Genomic DNA, 10,857 nt, shown 5'->3' on the forward strand with positions numbered 1-10,857 from the left:
GGTGGTGGCCGGGTGGGCTAACAAGGCCTAGGCGAAATTATATATTTTTACCTAAACGATTTCTAAACATCCAATTAATTGCTGATGTTAGAGCCATAAGACTGTGTATTTTTTTTAAATTTAGTATTTAATGCAATGAGTAATCCGTTACTTAGGCCAACTGGCAGCCTTACCGGACGTCATGCAGTACAGAAACATGCGGCTCATCAGCACCGAGCGATCAGACTGTTTATTTCTCGGTCTGCGATAAAAAATCGTGTGGATGCTGTAGTTTTAAAGTGACGGTAAATAAACTCGTGAAACATAGGCCGAGGTGATCAAACTGTTTATTTCTTGGCCTGGCACGATATATTTTAGAACCGAGCACTGCGGTACAGAACCGAGGGGGTTTTCATGCCCTAGGAACCCCAGTGAATGGAAAATTAGCACATTCCTGTTAGCGGGGTTCAGAAATGATTTGACGAGGCGTTAACATAATTTAGATATAGATGGATAAAAAAGGTGGTCAAAATTAGTTAGATTTTATGCAAAAGATAGGTAGAATTTTTAAAGTTATCCACTATTATATATATGGGTCCATATTAGTTATATTTTTTTTAATGTAAAATGGTCCCAATGTTTAAAGTGGTACACAATATTCAGTTTTAATGCATGAAATGGGTTCACATGTTAAGAAGAAGATGTTTAAAGATGGTACACATTACATTTTATGCATTTTTTAAATGGGTCCACTTTTTTAAAATGTGGGTCCACATTAGTTAAATCTTTTTTTTTTAGAATGGTCTATATTATTTATTTTATATATCCACTTTCGGATTTGTCCACACTTACACTGTCCCATACTGTTGGAAAATCATGGCTACGGAATTGTTGGAATTCAAATAAACGATCGTCCACAGCATGAAACATTGCCACTTTATTATTATTATTATTATTATTATTATTATGTTCTTTTTATTTTTCCGAAACTCTGATATTTTGTTCCCAAATTAACGTTGCGTGAGAAAATTTAACCCAACGACATCCAACATTTATCTGCACATCAAAACTGCTGCATGCTGTATAATATCCGCTCTATTGTACATAATGTGATCTGAGCTAGCTTTGTTCATTTTGTGATCGGACTATAAGAGAACGGTTATGTATACTGGCTTAGGACTAAATTTGTGAAGGTTGAGATGTATCCCTGCATTAGCGACTTAAAGATAATGATATTAAATTTGTTTAGACTGTACCTCACGCCTACCTTCTGTTTAACTAAATGTGATCAACCGTAATACCATGCTTTCTTATAGACGTGTCGCGCTTTTGAAAATTAAGGGGTTAGAATGTTTGCCCAGGACTCATCTAAAAAAAATAAAATAATTTAAAACTAAAGCCTCGTTATTTGCCCTAAGGAGTCGTGAGAACAAAGTAAACGTGGTTGGGGTAGCGCCAGGATTTGCCCGACGTGGGGGGGGGGGCAGCTCTCCCCGATGGGGGACATACATATACATATACACTCATATACATATACATAAACATATACATTATATATATATATATAATGTATATGTTATGTATATGTATGTATATGTATGTGTGTATATGTATATGTATATATATATATATATATATATAGCTATATATATAGCATTTAACCTTCTTTTTATCGCTTCTAGGAGTACTCTGATTGATTCAAACAAATTTCTATATCTTGTAATTTATCTGGGTAGGACAAAAAGGAAACGGCTTGAGCGAACTAAGTTGGACCAAAGAACTTAAATAGCAGAAGAATGAGCTGCTCCGCGTATTGCATTAAAATCGATGGAACGTTCGCCCTCATGCGGTTTCAGTAAAATTTGAACATTTTACTAAGTGGAGAAAATACAGGAAACAAACAAACATGAGCAGCGCTTTTATTATTACTACATAGCGCCGCCGTGCAGATGCAGTAAAATTGCTCTCCATGTACCCACAGTGCCTTTTGAATGGATGTTCCACTATATTGGGAAGCTGCTCTATCTTCTGCTATTTATTATCTTTGGTTGGACGAGCGCGATTAAAAAAAATGCAGCTCTTTGACAGGGGAATACTTGTCGAAAATGAGTGATAAGTAGAGAGAGACTGGAGAAATTTATATTCAGCTAAATAACACATGTCAAACACCAATACCTACAGCATCCGATGCAGTTCCTCTTCAGACTTCAGATTGAAACCTCCCGCTTATGATGCATATACTTATATTAATGTTGATGCGTTAGGAATAAAATTGATATATTTCAAATTTTGGTGCAAAGAGATGACCCACATATATTAAAATTTTTAAAGAAAGCTGGTTGATGGCGATATTTCATATATCTTTTTTGTACTGAAATCTACATGGTATAATAGGAAAGATCGTCCTAATTCGGACGGTAATGGCGGTGTTGCAATTTTAGTTAGGAAATGTTTAATTTCAGGAAATTTCATGAAACTTCTAATGTTTTTAATCGTTTTGGAGGGGGTGGGTGGGGGACGCATTATTGATACTAAAAACAAGATTTGTAATATTCCACAGCACCAAATTATTATTTGTGGAGATTTTAATTTCAAAGAATTCAAGTGGGAAGAGAAATTATCTATAATAATTGAGATTATCTGTCCATTTTTATAATTATTTTCTTAATCTTGACTGAAATTCTATACTGATGGGTGAATCTCTTGAAGTTATTTGGAATCGCTTTTTGGATATGATATTCTAAATGAGTCTAAATCTAAGTACATTCCACAATCTAAACATTTCACCTCTAGCAATGTAAAGAAGAAAATGGATGACCCGCAAAGTTTTAGCAAATATTTAAGCAAAAAACCTAGTTCGAACGCTATTGGAAATACCTTCTCATGAACGTTTAAAACAATTCTGTACTGCACGTAATGCACCTGTTTTTTGTAGTCCGGTGCACAAAATGGTACTTCGAAAAGGATATAACACTTAACATTTAAAAAAAACCCAAAGGCCTTCTTTTCGTATGCTCGGAGTGAAATTCTTAAACAAGCTTTTCAGTCAGTTTTTAACAAAAAAATATACTTCTGATATTCCTAAACTTGATTATGTTTTTGCACGTCTACCGCTAGATAACTTGTTCTTTTCTCTAGACGACGTCACTAGGGTCAAAAGACAATTAACTCATCACCAGATCCAAATGCCATACATCCCAGAATCTTAAAGGCATATATTATATCACCGACAACTCCTCTGTAGACTATTCTTTAAAAATCCGACAATCTACCAAACATTTGGAAAGATGGCACATAACGTAGGGTTGTTCACCTCATGACCCCTTAAATATCGACCAATCTGTCTAACTTCGGTTGTCTGTAAGTTACTTGAACAAAATGTTAGAGATGCTAGTGTAAATCATATGGAGTTTTATGATCTCCTAAGTTCTCATCAGCATAGTTTTAGATCTCGTAGATCATGTTTATCTCAGCTCTTGGAACTTCTCCAAGACCCGCGTAATGCTAGAGATGAAGGTGTGCATACATATTGTATCTGGATTACCGTAAAGTTTTTGACTCTGTGACTCATGAGCGTCTCGAAATTAAACTTTCAGCATTTGGTATCCAAATCTGTGTTCCTAATTGGATATCAAATTTCCTAAGTAACCTTTAACAATGTGTTTCCGTTAATGGCTCTGTATTCACGAGTACCTATTTCATCTGGGTCCCACAAGGTACGGTCCTTGGATCAACACTTTTCCTAACATATGTTAATAACACTTTGGACAATTTGTAGAGCACAGGTACAATTTTTGCTGACGATGGTTAATACTTTTCAATGAAGCAAAATGCAAGGTTCTTCATCTTCATCTGAAGGAACGTAGGGTACTTTTCGTGATGATTAGGCAGTACACTAAAGCAAACTCAATAGTGGGCCTTATAAGAAGAAGTGTATAAAATTCACTACGATCGACACATAATGATATGAGGTGGGGCATCTGACACGCGTTTTATACTCTCTGCCTTCTATTATTACTGAATATAAGACTCTCTAAAGGTAATTTATACTTTAACGTAAATGTTAGCCTGTAGGTGTGGTAGGATAGTCTGGTGCCAAAGAAAAACAATTTAAGAAAGTCATCTCGGTGTATTGTGTTTTAAATATTTATTGGTATTAAACTGTATGGTGAGGTCAATTAAATGTTAATTTTCAAAATTAATAAAATTGAATTTTATGCTTAGTTTGTGTAATTGAATTGTTGATTCTAAAAATATTTTGTAGTGATGGGAATTACTTGCCAGTTATTGCATCTGACATCGTGACAATTAACATTTACGACAGGAATGACACTAAAATAAGTATCAACTGTAAGGTCAACTTCCCAGTTATTAAGGTAAAACATGCTTGGATCTAAATTTCAAGATTATATTCATTATAACAATATTTATTTTAAAAAAATACATTTAATTTTTTGCTTGTGTATATTATGCGCCCATCAATAATAATAATAATGTTATTTTACATAGACGTACAGGCCTCTAATGGAATGAATAATTTGTGGGTAAATGAAGACATGCAGAAATATACTCAGTAAAAGAATATACAAAAAAATGCCATTGTCCTCTCTATCTATTCCAATAGATATTAGCTCTATTTCAAGTCGAATTAGCATTCTTTCATTTGAAATTTCTACTTTTCCTTTACTAATATATTCAAGGATGTAACTACAGAAAATAATCCGAACGTAAATCTCATCCCAGCATGCCACTACAAACACGATATAAATGACTTAGCGTAAGTTAATACTATTATATTTTTCCAAACATAAAATTTATGATTAACTAAATGAAAACAAATATTTTTATGATAAAACAAACGTAAATTTCATCCCAATATGTTATTAAAAACACGATGATTATAATTAAGTGAATTGTTTTGCAAACAATACAATTGAATGGTAATAAATCAAATCAGAAATTATAATTATGTTAAAATAATATTTAAATAAATGTTATATAATATATATTTTTATTACGGTTATGATTTGTATGAACTATTTACTATCATGAGAAAGGTGCTCTCCTCTGTCTTTTCTCGCCCGAACAACAATAATTATACAGCTATTGGATTTGTTGATGACTTAGCAGCAGCTGTAGTGTAAAACATATATAGTATATAAAATTAAACCTTTGTTTTATGTTTTCATTGAAATGTATGTAATAAATATCTACATTGTGCACCACTGCTTATTTTCAAGTTTGTGGAAAACGGATGGTTGCGTGACAAACTATAACGACTATATGATTAGCGGAGTGACGTGTACATGCACTCATATGACGTCATTTGTGATTCTGATGAAACCCGAGCAGGTAACAATGCATGGAAATCTTGTTTTAATGAGACCTTAAACGGTAAGAATGTGAGGTTCTACATTGTGCTCTTTGTCTAGGACGGGCTCTAATTCAAACTCTGTTTCCTGTCAGGGAAAGACGACGCAACGCCGTCTACTGATTATGGGTGGTAATTTGAACGGATCGTCACTAAAAACGATCCGATACGCACGCGTGGTAGCATTGCGTTCCTTATAGAATCACAGCCGCCTACGACCGCCGTTTACATTGAGTGTCTGGCGTTAGGCTTAGTAAGCTGATTCTATACATTAGTTTTATATTTCACAGATACATAACAGGACTTTGTCAGTGCTTACGACCATTGGGGTTTCCATTTCGAATGTGTTTCTCATCATCACTCTTGTTGTCTGTTGCTTAAAGTAAGTTGACATAGACAAACTAATATAATTGTTATAAAGTAAATAATAACGATACTAATGTTAACCATATTGATGATTCAAACAAAAGGTTGCTTTTGTAAAGACAGTTTTATAATCCCAATAGGGCAGTTTGTTGGCACACGTTATATTTTCATTGCAGATTTTTTTTGGCTCAGTACGGACCCCAACATTATGAATTTTCTTTTAGTTTAAAGGCGTATGCGGATTTTATAAGTCCGCAATGACGATATATTCTTGAATTTTCTATAAGAAGAATGTCTAAAAGAGGCTTGTATTACACTACAAACAACGTTGTATTAATTCTTTTCAGAGATTTAAGGAACTCGGACCGGTACAGAATTTTGCGCCATTTGGTCATTGCACTACTCTTTGCCAATATGTTATTTTTGTTGCTTGAAATCGATGTAAAGAACGTAGTACGTTTAATTTATATTATTCAAAAATAAAACAACTATTACCAATGACACAACCATCACCAATGCCACAATGATCGCTCACCAAAAACTGTCTATTGTACTTTACATTTACATTTGTGTTACCTAAATGAACATTTACTATTTTTATTTTAAGTTGATGAACTTGTTAAGGTCACTAAGTTGCAGCACATTAAATATCTTACATTCCAGCCTAAACTTTACATTTTGACCTCACGAAGATATGTTAATGTTCACAAAAATTAATCCTGTGTAATTTGCTTGGAATTTCTTTCGGAGAACCCCTACAAAGTTAGAACGTTTGTTGACGTCGGCCGAAAAGAACTCTCTATTGCAATAGAGGCATCATCATAATAATTCTCTTTATCTTTATCATATTTGACATTAAACTGCTTTCTTTACAGATCGCATGCAGTATTCTTGCTGGGTGCTTGCACTACAGTATGTTGGCAACTTTTTCGTGGATGTTGATAATGTCGACAGATATATACATGAAGATCAAACATCCGTTTGCTGATCATGAGAGGCGCTTCTCGTACAGTCGATACATTGGTTGGATTGGACCTGCCACTATAGTGGGAACGACAGTTTGTTTAACAAGACAAAACTATGCATCTGAAAAGTAAATCCGAATTTCACATTATTATTAATGATAATGTCATAATTTTATTTTTATTACAAACGTCGAGTGTTTTAATAGTGGAATTTCTTTGTAGATATCTTATACGTGCTACGATTTACATGCTGGTTGTAACTTAATGGTTAAATATTTTGAAGCTTCCTATTTATCATATAATCTGGGATCTTTAGTACGAGAAGCAGTAACATTTTCAAATACAATGAGAATAACATTAACAATAGTAAAATAATTATAACAATAACCTCAACAATATCGATGATGACGATGAAGCTAAGAATAATTATTACACAGATCATTTCCATCCAAATCGTTTACACCATACTATATAATTTATTATGCTTATCCATCTGGTTTTTAGAGCATATTTACAATTTTTAAATTTTAAATTCTAGATGCTGGTTGGAGAGTGGATCGGGTGCCATATGGGCGTTCGTTTCTCCTGTGTGCCTCACTCTTCTGGTAATTAATATTTTTTTATACTAACACGTTATATTTTCATTGCGGATTTTTTGGGCTCAGTACGGACTCTAAACGTATGCATTTTCTTTTAGTTTTAAGGCGTATGCGGATTTTATAAGTCCGCAATGACGATATAACGTGTTAACTACCAACAAGACGAAATCTAATTAAAATACATATTTTCTCCTACATTTGAAAGTTATTGCAGCTAATAAAATTTGTCTACATTATTGTGATTACACGCAACATAATATATGTTCATAGATTGTCCTCGTACAGTTAGTGGTTATTGGCTATATAGCTTTCAAGAAATCTCAACTACCGAACCAAACTGGACAAGAAATGGAAAATCTGAAACGAATCAGGTTAGACAAAAGTGTTTTTATTAGATTTTTTTTCTAATAATCCATCTAATAGACCTATTTAATATTTCGTGATTTTAACTATTCACCTTTGACCATAAACAATAAAAGTGTTAACTTATACAGCGCATAATGTAAAATAACTCTATGCGCTTTACAGATAAGTTTGATAAATTATTTCACCTATTAAAAATAATAATAATAATAAATAAATAAAATGGATATCAACTATATTAATTGATTAACTGGATTTATTTTAAGTTTTGAAAATTCTGAAAAATACAGTAATTTTAATTTTCTTCGATCTATTGAATTAATTTTTGAACATATTTTCTTACCCTTCTTTTCCCCTTTTTCTTGTCTTTTCTTCCCCTTTCTTTCTTTTCTCTCATTCCTACCTCCTGTCAATCCTTTCCTTTACTTCTACTGTAACTTTTTCTTTATATTTTTTTGTTTCTTATCCTTCTTTTATCTTTCAATTTTTCTTCATTTACTTCCTTTCCTTTCATTTCCTTTCTAAAACTTGTTTCTTGTCTTATTTATCTTTTCCACATCTTTTATTCCTTCATTTCTCTTTCTTTATCAATTCCTTTTTCTTTTAATTCCGTGTCTTTCGATTTCTGACCTTTCTTTTCATTACACTATTCCTTTCCTTTATCTTTCTTTTGCTTTCATGTCTTAATTTCCTTTTCATTTTCCTTCCTACTTCAATTCTTTCAATTCTTTTCCTTTTCTCCTTTTTTTCATATTCATTTCCTTTTCTTTTCAAATTAATTTTTCTTTCTTTACATATTCGATTCCTTTTCTTTTCCTTTATATACCTCTTTGTTTTCCATCTTTTCATTTCATTTCTTTAGCTTTCCTTCTCACCTTCGTATTCCTTCATTAAGTTTTCCTTTTCCGTTCTCCTTTTCTTTTGTTTTATTTTCTAGTACCTTGTATATTTTATATCTATCTTATTTCTTGTAAGCCCTTTATTTTTCTTTTTTTTCTTTTCTTTTCCCCCTACCATTTCGTTTTATTTACATTTCTCTAAATTTCCTTCCTTGTGTTACCTTTCTTTTTCCTTTCTTTACCTTACACTTTCTTTTATTATAATTTCTTGTTTTTCTTTACATATTCTTTGCTACCAATTTGTATTCCCCTTTTGTATTTTGCGCTCTATAAATTAATAACCATTAACCATTATTAATTCACATTTCTATTTCCTTTTTTTTCTTATTAATGTTTCTCCTTTCCTTAGTTTCCCTTTCCTCATACCTTTCTTTCATTTCTTTCCGATTCTTACATTTCCTTACCTTTGATTATATTTCACATTCAATCTTTTAATTATTGTAATATAATTTTTATTTTTAATTCACATATATGTTCCTTTTATTTCGTTGAAACATATTCGACATATAATTAAACGTAGTCTGTAGAGGTACTCATCAAGAGTGCTGTATCGAGTATCAACGCACGTTCATATGGTTTTAAGAATAATTTTCAGTTTCATACGAACGGTCCATTCTGCGTTATGTTGGTGGATCTATTTGTTTATACCGGGGGTTCGAAACTCTAATCTGGACTTATGGTTTGAGAGGAAAAGTTTGGAGGATGCCCTAGTAGCATAATTATAAAATAACTGTTTGTGTTTAATTGATACATTTAAGTTATAAAAAATCAATATGAAAAGCTTTTTAAAATATGAATGTCTTGTCAGCTCGTTAAAACATATTATATTATTTTTCTATTTTGTTTTTATATAAGAACTCTTTTTAGTGGTATACTGCTCCTTACTCCAACCGTTGGAATTTCGTGGATTTTCGGTGTCGTCGTTGTCTTTTGTGAGTGGGAAGTGTTGAAATACATGCACGTTATTTTCAACTCCATGCAAGGATTCTTTATCTGGCTGTCGCAGTGCGCTTTCAGTAAAGAGGTGATACAGTGTTGCTGTTTTTTTTTCTCATAAAATATTGTAATATTAAAAACAGCAGCAATCAATGCTTACCCTACAACTTCTATTTCAGGTGCGAGAGGCACTGCTTAAGAAGTTCAGCAATCAAATAAGTCAAGGAAGTACCACAATGGAGCTCCGCAACAGCTCGATGCAGTCAGGATTTTGAATATCACCAAAGATCTTATAAGAAGAACCGCGATTTGCGTTTAACAAAAAAACAATAAAAAGTATTTGTAATTGAATGAGGGCGTCCTAGTTGTTACTCTGGCGGTTTTTCCAAAATGTACACTGAGACCATAGATGTCAAAGTTCAAAAGTAACTGTAATTGCAAGACCGGGCGTCCTACACTGCGTTATTACAGAATTTGCACGCAGAATTCGCGGAGAACGTAATCTTGTCATTATAAGATCTTTGATATCACATAATGATGGATCTCTAGGGAGCCCCTAAAGGGACATGGTTAAAGAAAATATTAAACCATTTCGAGGGAACGAAATAATATTTCGAGGGAACAAAATAATATTTCGAAGGAACGAAATCATTTTGAGGGAACGAAATAATATTTTGTTCGAACTAAATAATATTTTGTTCGAACGAAATAATATTTTGTTCGTACGAAATAATATTTTGTTCGAACGAAATATTATTTCGTTCCCTCGAAATCACTTTGAGGGTTTCGTTCCCTCGAAATATTATTTCGTTCCCTCGAAGTATTAAGGAGTTTTAGATATGCGACGACGAGTAATCTAGGACGATATGCTAATTATCTATGACGTATTACAATGTTGGCCACACAGATGATAAGGGCTTGTTTTAGTTTTGCGACGACGATGCAAATACATACGTCACCACCGGACATGCTTGAGTGAATTGAAAATAAACACTGTACTAATATTAAATGCCATATTAAATAGGCATATAGGCCTAGGCCTGCCCTTACTACAGGTAATAAATATTATACTATAGGCCTAGGGCATAGGCTTTTGTGGGGTTAGGTTTATACTGTGTAGGCCTAGGCCTAGCTAGGTTAATGATCCAAAGTACAGTACATACAAGCATATCCTTCAATTGTAAAAACAATATTAATCATACTTATATTCTTTCAAATTCTATGTCAAACATATCCATGAATCCTTCAATGTAAATCCAAAGCTTCCTTTTATAAATAAAACTGTAAAGTTTTGAACTACTGTAGCATACATGCTGTACCAATCATGTCTCTGCACTGAATGAACTTGAAACTGTTGCGTACGCTGTGTATCACATTTC

The 10,857-nt window shown here is 32.9% G+C and overlaps 1 protein-coding gene across 1 annotated transcript in view; it reads left to right on the forward strand.

The window, feature by feature from the left end:
• The window catches only part of LOC117118927 (adhesion G protein-coupled receptor L2-like), a 25,658-nt gene extending 15,534 nt beyond the window's left edge, over positions 1–10,124 (forward strand). The window contains exons 4-11 of the mRNA XM_033263662.1: positions 4,244–4,355; positions 4,680–4,756; positions 5,220–5,331; positions 6,592–6,809; positions 7,220–7,286; positions 7,551–7,651; positions 9,398–9,566; positions 9,658–10,124. Of these exons, the coding sequence (XP_033119553.1) occupies positions 4,244–4,355; positions 4,680–4,756; positions 5,220–5,331; positions 6,592–6,809; positions 7,220–7,286; positions 7,551–7,651; positions 9,398–9,566; positions 9,658–9,753 (952 nt within the window). The 3' untranslated portion in view covers positions 9,754–10,124. The remainder of the gene's footprint in view (positions 1–4,243; positions 4,356–4,679; positions 4,757–5,219; positions 5,332–6,591; positions 6,810–7,219; positions 7,287–7,550; positions 7,652–9,397; positions 9,567–9,657) is intronic.
• Positions 10,125–10,857: the final 733 nt, after the last annotated feature.

This window comes from Anneissia japonica, unplaced genomic scaffold, assembly GCF_011630105.1.
Source record: "Anneissia japonica isolate Jap-2015-1 unplaced genomic scaffold, ASM1163010v1 scaffold6386_len92885_cov100, whole genome shotgun sequence".
In the NCBI taxonomy this organism is placed as follows: Eukaryota; Metazoa; Echinodermata; class Crinoidea; order Comatulida; family Comatulidae; genus Anneissia; species Anneissia japonica.